Source organism: Ascaphus truei, chromosome 14 (genome assembly GCF_040206685.1).
Source record: "Ascaphus truei isolate aAscTru1 chromosome 14, aAscTru1.hap1, whole genome shotgun sequence".
NCBI lineage: Eukaryota > Metazoa > Chordata > Amphibia > Anura > Ascaphidae > Ascaphus > Ascaphus truei.
The window spans coordinates 41,703,030-41,721,788 of NC_134496.1; the positions used below are offsets into that span (position 1 = coordinate 41,703,030).

Sequence of the window (18,759 nt, forward strand, 5' to 3'; positions counted from 1 at the left end):
AGTAGAGATTTGTGACTAAAATACATTATATCAGAATTAAAGATAGATTTTATATCTGTGATTTTGATTCCAAACATTCCATTTGAGCTATTATTAATGGCTTTATTGGATATATTCAAATTAAATGTCTACACAAAATGCTTTTATACATCATGTACAACACCTAATTTGTCTGAAATATAAAAATAATAATAAGCTTTTGAGCAATATGTTCATAACAGTAAAAACATTAACATTCATGAAATAATGGTAAAAATGTTATTATTAGTCATGAACCTTAATTTATAAACGGTTCCTTAGGGTTTAACATCACTCAGTTAATATGGCCCAGAATCATAAACACATACATTCCTTTAATGCAATGTCACTCTGAAGTTAACAGATATGCTCAACAAGTCCCAATACTTAATTTAGCAATAAATCAATGAGAAAACACCCATTTGAAGGAGTGGGTCAATGAGTGAGTAAGGACACTGACTGGCATGGAGTGTGAAGCAGGTGGAACCTGGTTCAATTCCTGGCTCCTTGTGACCTTGGGAAAGTCACCTTATCTCCCTGTGCCTCAGGCACCAAAAACATAGATAGTAAACTCCATGGGGGAGGGACTGTGTCTGCAAAATGTCTCTGTAAAACTAGCAGCGCTATACAAGGAAAAATTATTATTTTCAGTGCATGATACTGATTACAGATCCCCTTATTTTCCTGCGTGGATTTGTCACGTGCAGCTTTACCTATGTATCAAGGCTAAGTTAGGAAACCATGCTTACCGTGTAATAATCATACCAGCGTGTATTCGGTATGTACGCGTCGACTGTAGTTGCCCCCTAAGATTAAACAGAAACACCATGAGGCACAACACATAAGCATTTGTTTCCTGTAACTTGTCACATACATAGTCATTAATACTCAGGGTATACTGCATGTTGTCATGAGATGTTAGCACAAGTTTCTTTGCATATCTTCATTCTAGGAGCATACAAGTGACTAATACAGTAACCACACTTGTGTCTAGTAGTGGAGAATAAGGGTCATTATTTCTCCCAGTAGAACAGGTCCATTATAACGCTGTTTCCTTAAACACGTTTATAATGATTAACTAACAGGCACAATAACTGTTTATTTGGGCAGAGGAGGGAGAATTCCTAAGTGTTATCATGAATGTAATAACAATCATACTTTACTGTACATACATTGGAGCGTAAAAACTATGTTGAGATCCAAACCCCCACCAGTTTCTTATAACCTGAAGGTATTAAACATAAGTCCCAAAAGTAATTAGATTTTACAAATGTTATATTATCAGAATTTGGGACCCCACATAAGTAGAATCTCCTAATAAAAAGTATTCAGTTCGTCTATAACATGTATATGGAACATACAGAATTGTTGAATCATTGTGTTTTATACACCCGACAGGTTTAAATCGATTTATCGTTTCCTGAATCCTGCTTTATTTAATGGCTTATTAAAATGTTGAAATTGTCAATTTAAAAATGAGAGAAATACTCACTTGCTCAAGGACAGGGCTGATCAGGAACGCTGGCCCCCACAAAAACTGCTTGTACACATCCCAGGATTGTTTATCGTCAATGAATCTTAAAATAGGAATTCAAGCAATGGTTGATTGGTTATTCAATTTTGTAATACAGTATATTACAAGTTTTAAGGATATCCCTGCTTCAGCACAGGTGACTCATTGAGCCACCTGTGCTGAAGCAGGGGCTGATTGAGCCACCTGTGCTGAACCAGGGATATCCTGAAAACCTGACCCGTTGGGGGTCTTGAAGACTAGAGTTGGCCACCCCTGCATTACTCAATAAGAAAAGACAGCTGTTCTTCAACTGCTTGACCCGCACAGAATGTACACACTGCTTTTGTTTATCAAGGTACTGTATATTAAATAAAACAAAGGCATTGAAAGATGTTGTAACATTAAGGAACACTTAGTAATTATATGTGAATGAGCTACCTGAGGCCCAAGTTACTGTGTAACACTATGACAGGAGGACAGTACCATCTACACGAGGCTTTGCAGACAATACGGACAAGGTTGATGTATGTACAGTATGGAAATTGTAAGTAAAAATACTGGCTAAAATAATGGCCTTTTTAATTTGGAAATTCCCTATTTATTCACAAATACTTGCATTTTCTGACTTTAATATACTATACATTACACAAACGGTTTACACAATGACTATAAAATCATTATTTCTATAGTCACTCTGACAGTTTTTATGGTAAAGTGCTAAATTGCCTGCATCTTGTGAACCGGAGACAGAGGCCAGCCACAGGTTGCTAAATAATGTATTGCTGGAAAGGGGTTATAGCTTCTGATTAAAATAAATAGGAGCCGACAGAGTTAAAAAGGGGATTATATATAATGTATGCTGCAGATTTAACGCTGAGCTGAAGAATGGTTTCCTGTTTGCAGTTGCAGGTTGATATACTGGAGTTAAACTTGTTTACAGTGGTGGGGTGCAGCTTTTGAAAAGTTTTTGGACAACAAAAGGTGAAATCCCTGCGCTTGTAGAGGCTGAATCATAAGATTAATAAGCCACATGTGGCTCGTTAAACCTTAAAAGAACAACAACAGAAGGAAGCTGGAACTCATACGCCTGGGACTAATGCTTCATGGGCTAGAATGGATGCAATCATAACCCTACAGTATGTCTTGTTGACTGACGTGTACAAGCTGTGAACTTTATGGAGGAGTCTTCTGGTGCTAGCCTGGGGACTTAGATGATTCTGGACCCAAAGGACTGATGATCAGAGAAACGTGTGACCCTCCAACATGGATAAAATAGCTAAGGCACAAGTCTTTCATATACTGTATGTTTGACAGTTCTTAAAGGAACTCATTCACAAAGCCTGAAGTACATACTTTGTATCTCATGATAAACTACTTTACAAGAAAGATTCTTCCATCATGAATTAAATAGAAATAGCCTTGATAGTCCAGTTGTGATAGTGAAGATTAAAGGAGTACTTCAGTATTAGGGAGTACCTTTGTTTTATTTGCACTAACAATTGATATTAGAAGACTCGTTTTTCGAGAGTTCTATTCTCTTCCTGAAATATCCTGGAATACGGAGATGGCAAAATGAGCTACATTTACTAAATGCTGCTATACCATAAGACGGATGAATGAGCTGTAAGGTGTCTTATGGCTTAGCGCCGCTTAGCAAACATGTCCCAATACAGTTGTAGCTGGGCACAGTGGAAAGCATAATGTTTTTAGTAATAGATGTAATTATCCCTAATCAAATAGAAAAAAAGGCACAAAACAATAACATATATTATTCACAACAGTGTACCTTTTTTTGGAAACCAATAAGCTTATAAATCCAATGCCTTTTTTTTATTACATCTTAAATTAATCAATTAAATTATTTATTACCACTCTTTTTTTAATAGCAAATACGGCATTAAATACTTGAATACACAATGTAATTACTTACTCGTGTAATAGAGGTCGTACAACAGTGGTACCCTTAGTATGGGCGTCAAATAATAGCGTGTACAAGTATGGTAAGAGAGTATATCTTGTATTCAAAACATTTCTCGATAGGTTTTTAAAATTTTCATCAAAGTAAACAGGGTCTTGTCTCTAAAATGAAAAAGAAATGTCATCTTAACATTGCCGTAACGTTACATTATCTCTTTAGACTCATATTCCTTGTTTTGTAACGTGTTTCATGAATAACAGTGTTGCTTCCCAATGAATGGTATGGAATTGACGATACGCTCCACCGGGCTAAGGAATAGCAAAATGGTTTTGGAAGTCTGATAGGCAGGCTCATTTTCCAATAAGAGGTAAAAAGCACTCTTTACTCTTACCTTACTCACTAAATAAAAAATACCACTTGTGATGCAGTTGCATGTCTCAGACAGGTCTGCAACCCCATCTTTTCCCATTATCGCTTGGCAAACAGTGCTGTCACTGCAGCCAGGAATTCTGGGTAATAATGACATGCACATGAACACAGTTCGCAACTCTTTACTTCTCGTCCATTTTAACATGGAACACTGTAAGCTTATGCCTGCTGCATTACACAGCTTTTTCGGCACAGCCTGGGTTAAAGAAGTGCAGAGTCAGTAACCCTACTCACAAACAGATTTTTCGACCATTTTGGTCTCATCAGTGTGAGATTGGTTGCTGGCTATGCACTGCAAGATTAGAAATTATATACCACAGACCAGAGGTAGCCAACTCCAGTCCTCAAAGGCCACCAACAGGCCAGGTATTAGGGATATCCGTGCTTCAGCACAGGTGGCTCAGTTATTGTGACTGAGCCACTAATTGAGCCACCTGTCCTGAAGCAGGGATATCCCTAACGCCTGTTGGTGGCACTTGAGGACTGGAGTTGGCAACCCCTGGCATAGACATTATATGATATACTAATTATAATTGCAATACTCTCACTATTTGTACAAAGCCAACTTCTATGCTGTTGGCATGCTATATAATTGTGAAAAAATACTGTATCATTTGGCCATATCAAGGTCTAAAGTACAAAAGCAAAGTCCTTTCAACATTATAAATTGCAATTAAAGTGAAACTTTGTGAGTTGTACAAAATTCAAGACATGAACAGATATGAAGTCTTCTATTCATCGATTCTACCGCATGACAAAAAGTAACCATGCACTCCTGCTTTAGCCAAATATAAAGGCAACCATTGGAAAGCTTTGTGTTCCATACACCACGCAGAACATATACTGTAGTATCCAAAACAAGCAGTCCTCTTTTGAGGCATAATGAAGGGAAACCTTAAGGAAGCAATTCATGTATTTTTATTTATTATTATTTTGTAACATAGATTTGAAGCAAGGGGTCTCTGGAGATGAGCCTCATTAATTTCAGCTCCTGGGACCCCCTTCTTCTCGGGATACTTACCTATTAAGGGGATGCAAAGCTTCTGCATCACGGGGGGCAAATAGCAAGCCGAACTTCCTATTGGCCCACAGGGCGTGGGAGCTTTGAAAAGCTGCCATTACATGAACCCTGCTAGCCGAGCCAAGCGACTACTGACACAGCCTACAGAGGTGTATCTTCACTAGCTGGGGGTCCCCAGAGCTGAAATTAATGGGGTTCAGCTCCGGAGACCCCCTGCTTCAATGCTATGTTAAAAGCAAAAATGGGAAAAAAACGGCCGTTTGGATTGCTTGTGAGCACATTCATGTCTTAGACAGGTCTGCAACCCGGCCTTTCACCATTATCACCTAGCATGCTGTACAGTGCTTCCATGGGATTAGATGCAAAGCCAGTCAAACCACTCACGGACAGCTGTCTCGACCTTTTGGGTCTTTCCTATTGTCTGATTTTGCTGCGCTTACTGTATTATTATAATTCTGTTAGTAACCTCTGCTTTCTCAGCTTCAGGGGACCCCTGATGAAGTCGTTCTGACGAAACGCGTAGTGTGCCATTTGTGTGTCTAATTGCCACATCACTAAGTGTCAGCTGTGAGGCAGAGAGCTGAGAAAGCAGAAGTTACAAACAGCAAGTACCAGCGTGTACCATCGCCAGCCAGGACATTCTGTGGAGAAATCTCTGTTGCTGGTGGAGCCGAATAGGAGGCGACACAGTGCAGACATCCCATATGCGGTTGCCGGCAGTGTGGAGTGCCGGATAGCACAGCAGCAACCGCGTGGAGTTCCCTGCTAAGACGGAGCTTGAGATTGTCTCAAAAACTTCCTAGCGTCGCTTGCGAGTGAGCATTTTTATACCTGTCCAGTCCTATTAAATTGTTAAACTTTAATACACTAGGGGTGCGCCTTTTCTTTTTTTTTGTTTCTCTAGATATCTTTTCAAGAAATTGGTGATTCCTGTGTCCAGGCTGCAAAGATTCATTTTAATTTTTTTTCACACTTTTAATATTTTTTATTTTACTTTGTATACGTTCTATATTTTGTTATTGATTAGCACATGATTACTGGCTGAGTCATCACAATTATTATTTAGGTTTCAATACCCATTGATTTATAGGCTAATGTTATATACGTTATTATTATTTCCTAGGGGCTCAACCTTTACAGGTGTATTTATACTATTGGTATCTTGTTAGACCAGTGTGGAGCTTGTATCATGTCTTACAAGTAGGCGTTGCTTCATTTTCTGTGTTAACACACACATATATACACACACACACATATTACATATATACATACACATATAAATACACACACACGTATATATATATACACACACACACACACACACGCACACACGCACGCACGCACGCACACACACAAGCACGCATATAATGACGTTTGGGAGAGGAAACAACTTTGGTAGTATATCTGCAGAGAATATGACCAACATACCTCACTTCCTTTCCCATTGTGATTTCTAGAAAATGGGTAAAATGCTCCTAGCTGCATCCACCGGGCACATAATTCATAGGTAGTATCTTGGAAGAATCCACAAATGTCTGCCCCAGTCTAATTACATTTGAACAAAAAAAAATAATCATATTTTTAAGTGTTTGTCAGACAGTACAAGGTGTTAAATATGTTTGAATTTTGAAGTCAACACTTACATATGATATTCCAAACAGGCTAAAATCCAACATACCTGCAAAAATAAATAAATCACATACTGTAACTCAAATCTTGCTTTAAAAGTATTTTTCTTTGTCTATGTAAAGTGACCAAATGTCTTCTCATTGGTGAATACTTCTTACCAATGATAGATTTATCCACTTGGTTCCAAGCCGCAGTGTTGTCGCCCAGCCAATGTCCCACCCATTGTCCAGCAGTTGGATACGTTGAACGGCTGACAACAATTCCTCGCTCGCCTGTTAAATTCCGTAAGGTGCTAAACAATAAAGTCACACTTATCAACTCTTTCCATTCTAAATCATATTCATAATGATTACATTCTGTATGTAAATAAAATATTTTTCTCGTAATATTTAACATTAGATTTTTTTCTAGCGGACTGCTAAGGAAATATTTCTTCGTTCATGAGCTTACCGTACGTGTGCAAATAAAGAAATTGCCTAGTTACAGTAGGTTTAACACATTGATATAACACAATAATATATTATTCATCCTTATTTATGAGTTATTTTTTTCTTTTATTTCACATATTGTATTAATTTACAAATAATAACAAACTGGAGATACACACATATTTTGTGTGGAAATTGAATTTATGGGAACGGAACCTTGTTGAAGCAAGGAAAGAAAGGGCCCCTATATACAGCAAACTAGATCCAACGTATTGATGAATAAATTAAAACATAACCTTTATTAAGGAAGTAAATAGTGCTGGACAAACACACGCTTATTTTACATAAAAAACGCACATTAACTGATACAATGTATGGTTCATCCCTATCATCACTACTTTGGATCTAGTGTGCTGTATATACAGTAGGGGCCCTTTCTTTCCTTGCATCAGCAAGGTTCTTTCCCCTATTACTATACTGTATGCTCCTAGCACCTTATCCCTCTGTGACTGTTGCAAGAGTTATTCCCTTCCTCTTCCCACTCCCCTTGAACTATTTGTAAATTGTATTTAGCAATATACAGAATCCACATGCAAAGAAAAAAAAAACCTATTATAATAAATTAATGTGTGAAGGAAGGCACGGGTTTAATTATCTGTTAATAATAACCATACTGTACCTGAAGGCAAATGGCATTTAATGCTTCTAATCACTGAATAAAATGCTGGGAACACATCTGTGTGTCACAAAATCCCTACTTTGAAATAATCTTTATTTTTGTAATGGAAAATAATGACCTTAGGGATTGTTTAAAACTTAATTTTCAATTAAGTTTGCAAATAATTAATGTTAGGGATGATCATTTGACATTTTTGCAAAGAGTAAAAAAAAGCATAATTAAAATAAAATCCCAAACCAAAGTCAAAACTAACATTTTTAAGACCCAAAATCCAAACACTAGGGAAATTGTCTACCCTTAAATAAAACTGAGACCTACTCATATGTTGGTTTTGCCTGTGACCAGCCATACAAATTGTGGACATCATAGTGTCTCACTGGGGTTCCATCTGGCAGGTATTGTTGGCTGTCCATGCACAAGGTCTTGTGATTCAACCCCACATCTCTTGACTCCAAATCTAAAAATCAGAACATATTCATGTAAGGGGGGTTTATTGTGCCAAGGAATCCAACGTTTCGGCAGTAATCATGCCATTAAATCCTGAACTCATCAATAAACTTGACGTTTTTAGTTGTGGGGAAAAAAAATAAGCAATACATGTTCTACTAGTACTTAAAGTAAAGTTTCACATTTTGCTGATAAAAATAAATATATCAACGGTTAATATACATTACTTATAATCACAAATCTCATCCTAAGGGAAAGTGTGGCCTACAGTACATCTGTGGTGCTCAACTCCAGTCCTCAAGACCCCCTATCAGGTCAGTTTCTAAGGATATCCCAGCTTCAGTACAGTTGGCCCCAAAACAAATTCTGCATGGAATAACATCCAAAGGAAAGTATATTGAGGCTAGGTAAGAAACTGGGATTGTGTAACATAACAATGTTATTTTTAGAAAGCAAGACAGGCTTGTTTGCACATTAAAAGAAAGCTAAAAACCCAGTATGTTATTGCAAGATGTACAAAGCAATTAAAGCTAATAACAAATAGTGTCTATTTCCATCTAAAAGAGGAATGAGAATTGCACTAAATTGCATATAAAGTATACACAAATATTCCCATCTACATCTCTAATCCAGAGTTTAAATCGTATCTCACCAACAGTTCTGTACAGTGTAGGATCAATAGTAACCATTGTTTTACGCTACTTATACTGTACTGTAATTTAAGAAGGGAATCCAGTAAACAAAACCTTACCTGGCATATATGGAGGTTTGTTTAATGTTTCATTTTTACATCCATAAACTGATCCATGGACAAAGCTGGCTGGTTCATTCATATCCTAAAAGTAAAAATTGGAGCATACCATATTTATACAGTAGCTGAAGCTTTGGAAAAATAGACTTAAATGCATGAGAGTGTGTCTGATACAGACATTTTGACAGAATTTATGAAATGTTTGAATATGACATTGTGCAATCATTTTTTGATCTTAACAATAAAGCAGTTTTAACAATATGAAAGCATTCTGGGCTTCTATTTGTACACATTTTCACTGTATATGCTACCAGAATAAATGTTTTTTTTATAAAGCTGATGTTTCAGTGACCTTGATTGCACTACGTTTACGATTTACGTTGTAATATATAAATATACACCATGGCAGCTGTACCGTACCACTGAATGTTATCTAAACTCTGTGAAAATTGTATTGCAATAGATTGTGTTACCATAGCGTCTGCTTACTGTCCTCATCCTGCTTTGCAATTGTGTATGTGTCCGCCTCGGTGAATAAGAACTGCTCTCAACAAATTTCTATGTGTGTGCTTCAAAATTAAGAATTTAGAGCGATACGAACATACTTTGTGTAACGGGTAATCCACCCCACCCAATCGCAGATATAGTGTGGGTGCGGAGAACATACAGTGTTACCAGGTGTGGTGCTTTACCTGTTAGGCTCACAGGAGGGCTGAGCTTCCACCACGGGAACCTGGGGCAATTATATTATGAGTAACCCTGTACTCGGTGCAGCGCCTCCACCTGCGATGGTTCCTAGCAGAGCAGGAACTGTTCCTCGCAGGACACATACAATAACTCGCACACCTTGATGTATAATAACCAATACTGTTTACTTGGGAATAACATACGACACATATACTGTCAACATAATAACAGGTGTCCCTCTCTAGAGGCGACACTAACTACGGCGTCGCGCAGGACGTTTTCCCAACACCGGGTGATCCCACCCAGTGTCCATATGATCCCCACCCAATGTCCCGCACTCTTGCAGAGAGAGGATATGGGTGACTGTGCAGTCACTATTAAAGCTAATGGCCAGTTGGTGCACTTGTGGCTTTAAAGTACCTGCCCGAGCACTCCAGTGCTCGGATCAGCAACGGCTTCGCAAAGGATCTGTCGCTCGGTGATTCCGTCTGATCCCAAGCTGGTTCCTTGCACGCGAACCCCAGGGGCGGTCCCACCCTGGAGATAGTCTCTGTGGGCCCTGACTTGAGCCCGAACCTCTTCACGGGAAACGCAGCGTCCGCTGTGTCCCTATCTAACTGTAGTGCTACTGTGACAGGGTACTTAACCTAGGGCCTGTCCCTGTAGCACCACAAACTGGGGAGTGAGGACCTCTCTGGGACTTAAGGGGTTAATAGCCTGCTCCGCTCCCCTACCTCTTCGCAGTCCTGACTCTAACTAATACTCTCAGCGCCTGCAGCAACGCACTGCAACCTGCTGGGTGCGTACAGCAAACTTGCTGCACAACCACTGTGCCTTCTTGTCAGGCCTCACCGCACTGCCAGCCGTGACCCTGACAAGACAGCACTCACACACTCACTAAGGGCAGCGTCCCTACCTAGGGCCGTCCCTAATCAATTACCCACTAACCTGGTGGGGAGTTGGGGCCTACCTGGGATATGGGGGACCTTACGCGGTGCAGGAGCTTCACTCGCTCCCTGCACCCTGCCTTCCCCTTCTGCTCCCCAGCTCCAACTGCGTTCTGCAGCGCGCGAAATGTATCTATCTGCTGCTGCAGGGTCATCCTCTAGCCCTATTGGCTCCCGGGTGTCATATGGCTCTACCCCTGGGCACCCTGGGGGCTGACAGTCCAGCACTGCGCATGTGCGAGCTATCTGTGGGCCTCCCACGCTATTGGGCTCCTGCGCATGCGCAATCGCACTCACAATGGCGGCGCCCTGCTCCGCGAGCCACGGGACCCTAGCGACGCAATTGCGGCCTTAGCAACAGCCCGATTGCGTCCCCAGCAACCGGCCGCACAACTGAAGAGGCGAACTGCTCCCTGTTCCGGCCCCCACTCTTGGAAGCAACCGTCGGGTTCGTCGCTGGCTCCGGCGGCACTCACGACCACGCTGCTGGAGACCAAGGATACACTCTCCCCCTGGTGAAAAATCCAACGTCCCCGCTTGGGGAACGACATAACCTGGTACAAGTTTACACAATAAAAATTTGCATTGCATAAACGACACACTTAGCATGTTGACTTTAACATCACGAATACATGGCATGTCATATAGGATAACTGAGGTGAGCTGAGACCATTTGTGGAGTGCCCCTAACGGATCATGTGTGGGTACCTCAATTTTGCATCCGTGAGCCTCCCCTGGGTGAATCTCTTGTAGAGCACGCTCTGGGGTAACAGTCACCGGTTCCGTACTCATTCCTCCTCCTGGTGGAAGGAAGAGTACAATATCTCTTAACCAGGCCTTTACCCGGCCATCCGCGGCATGGATGCGGTACGCCAGGAGGCCAGGACCTTTCCCGCGGTCCACTACATGGTGAATGGAGCGCTCCTTTTTGGGCTCAAAGGAGGCAATTTCCACTAAATCCCTCGCTACACAGTCCTTGTCCCTACGCACTTGCGAGGCTTCCACTGAGAAGCGAGCAATGGGCAATGTCTCTTTCCTCAAAGTCTCTGTTTCACCCGGCAGGGAGTAAAGGGTAGCTACCTTACCACTGCGGGGATTCACGGTGGCCAACAGGTCCTCGGGGACGCTGTCAGTTCCCACCTCGGCTGTCACGGGACCTGTCCCCTGCACTTCTGGGGCAGTCCACTTACTTGCTGGAAACTCGGGAGTGTGGAATCCCAGTCCCGGGACCATTTGGGTCGGAGCACACGAGCTCATGCTCTGTTCAGTTATGGTGACACACGGATGTCCAGCTACGTTCTGCTGTTCAGCCTGAACTTTAGTTGGGGCCCTTTTCACGGCCACCTCCACCGGAGCCTGTGGGGAGTAAGTGGTGCCTCACAACTCCGCTGGCTTGCGATGGGTTCGTCTTCCTTTGGAACTCTGTCAGGTACCATCTTTCACTGGACACCACGATGGGACTGACTGTTCTCTTCACCTGGACGATAGGCGCTAGGTACTGATCCACTCGCACGTGAAGAGGAGGGGGGAGAAGTTGGAGCACTGCAGTAAAAAATACCAGGCTGGCGGCGGCGTGCAACAAAAAAACTTTAATGCGGCATAAAAGCCCTGATTAAAATGACAGAACAATTCTCTGACGCGTTTCGTCTGAGCGACTTTTTCAAAGTATTTTTTACTGCAGTGCTCCAACTTCTCCCCCCTCCTCTTCACTTACCTGGTCTTCCATTGCTGGGACGGATGCACGCCAAAGAGAACAGTGGTGAGGTTTCTTTCTCCCCCGAACGAACAGCTCAACAGGCACAGGCTGAGACAGCCCCGTGAGTCTCTGCACTCCCTGCTCAAGGACCCGCTGGAAACACGTGACCCGCCAGAGAAGGAACCGCCGGATGGGACAAGCACTCCGGTCAGGTTAGAGGTCTCTCTTTCCCTACAGCGGTTTACTCTATGTGCCTGAGCTTTACATTATATATGTCTGTCTATACGAATTGATGCACTTAATGGGGGAACCTTCACACTGTTCATGATCCCTTGAAGACAGTGATAACGGTCTTCAGCAAACATCAATTTGAAGCACCCTTTTAGGGTTTACTCCCATATCAACCTATGATCCACTCGCACCACTGGACAGCTATCTTCTAAGGGATACACCTCTGCCAGGACGCGATGTCGAGTGGAGCCATTTGCCCTGGTGGCCAGACTTAAGGAGCTATCGTGCTCCGCGGTCACCTGGAGGCTCACACCCAACACCCCTGGGGCAGTCAACTCACCCTTGTCGTCGTCAGAAGGACTATTGGAGTAGGCCGGACTGGCCATTGTAGGGCACACAGACCCTCCACAACCTCTTCTTCGGAGGTAGGTGAGCTAGCAGCGGCGTTAACTGGGGTGGAGGCATCAGGCGCCTCTTTCTCCACAGGTTCCGCCATCAGATGTTCCTGCTCTACCGCTAGGACGTCCCCTTTGAGAGGGTCTGGAACTGTGGGTAGAATGCTCAATTCCTCCGAAATTTCTATGAGAGGGGTAGATTGGTTAGCTATACGGACCGTCTCCGTAATAAAGTCGACCACTTCTTCCCCGGCTGCTTCTGCAGGCTGCAACAGCACGGGCTTCATGTACTGCGCCCCGCAGTCAGCACATCTGTCTCCCTAGTCCAATATACAAAGGGGACAGTCATATCTGTTACAGACACACTGTATGCACCCGTCCTCGCTCACCCTTGCCACTTTGTGTGCTATCAGTCGCTTGAATACATGATACTCCATACCACCAGACGTAATAAGGTCTTCTTGTAAGTACTGACACAAAAGAACGGACACATACCCGGCCTTGGCTCGCCAGACTCCAATCGGCAGAGGGGGTATTTCACGGCATCCGGTATCTCCCTTATGGTGAGCAGAAGTTACTGGTTGGGGATCACGGGGCTTGTTCCCCCTGGTGGAATGTAAAGGAGGGGCGATACACTCTTTCAAGGATTGTTTCTGGTTCTGCACTATGTCACTCAATTGGCGGGGGTGGGGCTTAGGTTTTCCCGCCAATCCCAGACGGTTTTCTGCAAAGTCATTCTGCGCCGCCTTGAGCGCATGTTGCCATCTTGGGGAAAGTTGCCATGGCGCTTGGTCAGAGTAGACTAAAGGATAACCCTCAGGGGGGCACCCAGGCATAAACAACGTGGATGGTGTCTCTGACAGGCATATGTCCTCCGGGGAGATCACCTCAAAAAGTATTGACATCCACCGAGCTGTGGGGTCTTGCTCTTCATCTAATATACAAGCGTACGACCACCCGGGAATTTTACGCATATGCTTACAGACTTCCATATCTAATATATGTGTGGGAAGGCCTCCTACGGCCACCACACGGCGGGGGCTACAATGTTGCCCCAACGCCCAGGCAAAGACCTCACATCCAGACTTTACAAACATGGTGAAAAATATGAAGTGGACAATTTGAAAAAAATGGAACAGGGCACCCCAGGTCTCTCTCAGCAGCGCCTCAAAATGTAACGGGTATTCCACCCCACCGAATCGCAGATATAGTGTGGGTGCGGAGAACATACAGTGTTACCAGGTGTGGTGCTTTACCTGTTAGGCTCAAAGGAGGGCTGAGCTTCCACCACGGGAACCTGTGGCAATTATATTATGAGTAACCCTGTACTCGGTGCAGCGCCTCCACCTGCGATGGTTCCTAGCAGAGCAGGAACTGTTCCTCGCAGGACACATACAATAACTCGCACACCTTGATGTATAATAACCAATACTGTTTACTTGGGAATAACATACGACACATATACTGTCAACATAATAACAGGTGTCCCTCTCTAGAGGCGACACTAACTACGGCGTCGCGCAGGACGTTTTCCCAACACCGGGTGATCCCACCCAGTGTCCATATGATCCCCACCCAATGTCCCGCACTCTTGCAGAGAGAGGATATGGGTGACTGCGCAGTCACTATTAAAGCTAATGGCCAGTTGGTGCACTTGTGGCTTTAAAGTACCTGCCCGAGCACTCCAGTGCTCGGCTCAGCAACGGCTTCGCAAAGGATCTGTCACTCGGTGATTCCGTCTGATCCTAGGCTGGTTCCTTGCACGCGGACCCCAGGGGCGATCCCACCCTGGAGATAGTCTTTGTGGGCCCTGACTTGAGCCCGAACCTCTTCACGGGAAACGCAGCGTCCGCTGTGTCCCTATCTAACTCTAGCGCTACTGTGATAGGGTCCCTAACCTAGGGCCTGTCCCTGTAGCACCACAAACTGGGGAGTGAGGACCTCTCTGGGACCTAAGGGGTTAATAGCCTGCTCCGCTCCCCTGCCTCTTCCCGGTCCTGACTAACTAATACTCCCAGCGCCTGCAGCAACGCACTGCAACCTGCTGGGTGCGTACAGCAAACTTGCTGCACAACCACTGTGCCTTCGTGTCAGGCCTCACCGCACTGCCAGCCGTGACCCTGACAAGACAGCACTCACACACTCACTAAGGGCAGCGTCCCTACCTAGGGCCGTCCCTAATCAATTACCCACTAACCTGGTGGGGAGTTGGGGCCTACCTGGGATATGGGGGACCTTACGCGTGCAGGAGCTTCACTCGCTCCCTGCACCCTTTCTTCCCCTTCTGCTCCCCAGCTCCAACTGCCGTTCTGCAGCGCGCGAAATGTATCTATCTGCTGCTGCAGGGTCATCCTCTAGCCCTATTGGCTCCCGGGTGTCATATGGCTCTACCCCTGGGCACCCTGGGGGCTGATAGTCCTGCACTGCGCATGCGCGAGCTATCTGTGGGCCTCCCGCGCTATTGGGCTCCTGTGCATGCGCTTCCGCACTCACAATGGCGGCGCCCTGCTCCGCGAGCCGCCGGGACCGTAGCGACGCGACCGCGGCCTTAGCAACGGCCCGATCGCGTCCCCGGCAACCGGCCGCATAACTGAAGAGGCGCGCTGCTCCCTGCTCCGGCCCCCACTCTTGGAAGCAGCCGTCGGGTCCGTCGCTGGCTCCGGCGGCACCCGTGACCACGCTGCTCCAAAGGAGGGGGGTCTCTAGGAGCTGCTGGAGACCAGGGCTACACTTGTATAATATAGAGTTGCACCTATATGGTTAATTTACTTTTGAAGGCTGTGACACTGCTTTATAGACCAGCATTATAGTTCTTCATACATTAGTTAGAAATGATATATGAGATTATCTTTATTTTCTTAAAATGTATTCAGTCATGACATACCCACTTGTGCAGTGAGCTCTGCGAGAGCCATTTCATTAGTGAATATATACTAATTCTAAACACCCACGCATTTTAGTTGTTTATCTAGTAAAGCAATTGTCTCTCTCCTTTTTATTTTATTTTTAATAACAATTACAATACTAATGTGAATAAGTATTTCTGATTTAAAAATAAGGTCATAAATTGAAGGAATATGTCCTTTTTTAAAAAAAAACAAAGCACAAACCTTGCATTATCTTTTCAATCATTAATGGTACTACTGTAGCAAGCAAAGCAATTATAGAAGGCGAACTTACTATCCAGAGGCCATCAAACTTAATACTTTTTGCCGGGTCTGTAGGATTTTCCCGGAAATCTCTGATTTCACGATGCCACCACTCGATTGTGCGATTGAGGAAGAAGTCAGGAAATGCGGCGTGGGCTCTGTAAAGCTGACAAAAAAAGACGAAAAGCTTAAAACACATTAGAAAACTATTTATCAAACATTAATCTTAACGTATAAAACATCACTGAATAATTGTTAACCTTTCTGGTTGGAGATATCTCTATTCAGGAATTGGTTTCTTTAAGTGCATCCACTATTTTAAAGGTGTATCGTGCTTTCTCTTCTATCTATGGCTCTCAGACTAATTTACATTGATCTCTGTTACAGGTCTAGATATCACACCTACATGTTGTAACCATTGCCATTCTCCTTTTCCTTGCAAACAATTACAGACAGAATAATACTCTGGGTGTCTTTGCATACAGGGGTCCGCAAGGGCACACATGAGAGTTCACGAGAGACTGGTGGGCACCATCCAAGTCATGCATGCACACACACAATACACTTATCTTGGGTGGAGGGCAGCAGTGTTGCGCCGGTCCCGCTCACGGATGCGGAAGTTGGGCCCAACTTCCGGCTTTGACCGGCACAAGAGAGAGGCACGTAGCCGCTGTGGGAGGCACAGCGGCGAGCTACTCACTGGCAGCCGGTGAGCTACCGGTAGCTCGCGATCATTGTATTGGAGACCCGTATTATCAACTGTTAGCCGGTCAGTCGCGGGCACACACAAAAGGCTTGTCGGGCACCATGGTACCCGTGGGGACCCCTGCACTAGCATAATAATCTTTGCCTTGATCATACATCACTCACTTTCCACTCATTAATAAAATACAGAGAATAACAAAGTCTGTTTATTATATTTACCTCTACTTGTGTATCCCAATCCAATGATTCATTAACATATACATTAGGTAAATCTGGCCAGACCTGAAAGGAATCAAACATAACATTTATTTAAGTTCATATAATGAATACATCATAAAATAATTAAATCAAAACAATCCAATAAAAGCAGATAACTGAGATTGTGTCCCTTATGATCTCTGAATACTATGTTTCTAATTGTTACTGATTAACGTATATTGTTATGTAGCAATTTTAAAGTACAGTAATGATCTTTGATTTTTTTATTTGAGATACCAACTCCTCTAATCGCTAAAAATCATAACAAAGAAGTAGAGTTATTATGAAATTGTGTGCCAAACATAACATTAACTTTGGAATAAAGATATTCAATATGTAATTTAGATGTTTAATTTCTAAAATATTTGATATTTGTACCGTAAATTCTGAAAATATCCCCAGTTAACCTGTGCAATGCCATTGCAATACTCAAGGACAATTACAAGAGCCAGCACTCTGAATGATTTTCTCTTCCCTTCCTGATTCCCGGGAGGGGGGTTAAGTCATGTGACTGCTTTGGTGGCGATAACATGACATGTGGCCTGTATGACCACATTACTGTGTTCTGAGCTAGAGAGATTCCAGGAGCAAGATTGTACTGGTTTTAGCTTATTGGATTTCCTCTTCATGGGACACTAAAAAGTTTTTATGCAACATTTTTATTCAATGGTAGAATACCATTATGTCCACCAATATAGCCACCATCAGCCTCACTCTAGTAAGCCAACAAAGATGTGAGCTGTGATGTCACTGGGACCATGTCGTTAGTGGTGACCAGCCTCTTTTTTGTTTCTCACTTTAGGAACATACAATACGGTTCAGATTAACCTCTTGAGCACTGGAGCAGCCACAGCACCAGAGAACCAGATCCCAACTGGGACATCACAATCTTGTGATCGCTCCTCCGATCGATCATGTGATCGCTGTGACACTGATGACGCAAACAGAAGAGGAGGAGGAGTCCTCTTCCATTCCTGCTCTGGCCAGATCACGTTCACCGCACCCACAGGAGCGTAGAACGCGGCCTCCACTAGAAAAATGAGCTGCCTCTACGTCAGGGAGTCCCTGAAGTGTCAGACCTGTGGTGGCTATGGCGCACTCAAAGGGTTAAGCAACAAAATAAAACACAGGGGCAGAGATGTCATGCTTTTTTAAATAAATGCAGCTATTCCTGGTATCAAGTGATAAGGAGAATCATTGTTTCTCTAAAACGGGGGGCCAACTCCAGTCCTCAAGGGCCACCAACAGGTCAGGTTTTCAGGATATCCCTGCTTCAGCACAGGTGGATCAATCAACAACTGAGCCCCTGATAGAGCCACCTGTGCTGAAGCAGGGATATCCTGAGAACCTAAACCTGTTGGTGGCCCTTGAGGACTGAAGTTGCCCGCCCCTGCTCTAAAACATCACTACATTTCTCTATAAAACCTAACTTGATTTTAGACACCCAAAAACTGTAACGCTCAAGCTTCGTTCTTTAAATGCTTATACTTGGACGTACACTGAATTTGGGAAAGAAAGAAAAAATCCTCTTCCACCTGCACCATTAAGAATATTTTTGTATATGATATTAAATAATAATAGTAATAATAATGGCCATTCACTTTACACCCGTCACATATTTGAAGACTAAACTGCGTGTAGTCTCCAGATGTTTCTGTATATTGCATATCTTTAAAAGATGAAACTTCAGAAGTTACCTTTCCCCACACAATTCCACTTCCATCTGCCCATTTGATAAATACATCGTCTGCTTCACCTCTGGTAAAAGCCTGGTACGGTTTGGTTTCATTTCCTGCAATGGCTGGATCCTAAAGTTAGCACACACACAAAACAATGAATACTTTAGAAGAGGCAATTA

At 43.5% G+C, this 18,759-nt stretch overlaps 1 protein-coding gene across 1 annotated transcript in view; it reads right to left on the reverse strand.

Annotated features, from left to right (window-relative positions):
• SI (sucrase-isomaltase) overlaps positions 1 to 18,759 on the reverse strand; it is a 142,517-nt gene that overhangs the window by 51,423 nt on the left and 72,335 nt on the right. Inside the window, exons 33-43 of the mRNA XM_075570611.1 lie at positions 18,599 to 18,709; positions 16,863 to 16,925; positions 15,970 to 16,104; positions 8,834 to 8,918; positions 7,954 to 8,092; positions 6,687 to 6,820; positions 6,543 to 6,577; positions 6,328 to 6,444; positions 3,462 to 3,610; positions 1,511 to 1,595; positions 768 to 824 (exon numbers count right to left, since the gene is read on the reverse strand). Coding sequence (XP_075426726.1) covers positions 768 to 824; positions 1,511 to 1,595; positions 3,462 to 3,610; positions 6,328 to 6,444; positions 6,543 to 6,577; positions 6,687 to 6,820; positions 7,954 to 8,092; positions 8,834 to 8,918; positions 15,970 to 16,104; positions 16,863 to 16,925; positions 18,599 to 18,709 — 1,110 coding nt within the window. The remainder of the gene's footprint in view (positions 1 to 767; positions 825 to 1,510; positions 1,596 to 3,461; positions 3,611 to 6,327; positions 6,445 to 6,542; positions 6,578 to 6,686; positions 6,821 to 7,953; positions 8,093 to 8,833; positions 8,919 to 15,969; positions 16,105 to 16,862; positions 16,926 to 18,598; positions 18,710 to 18,759) is intronic.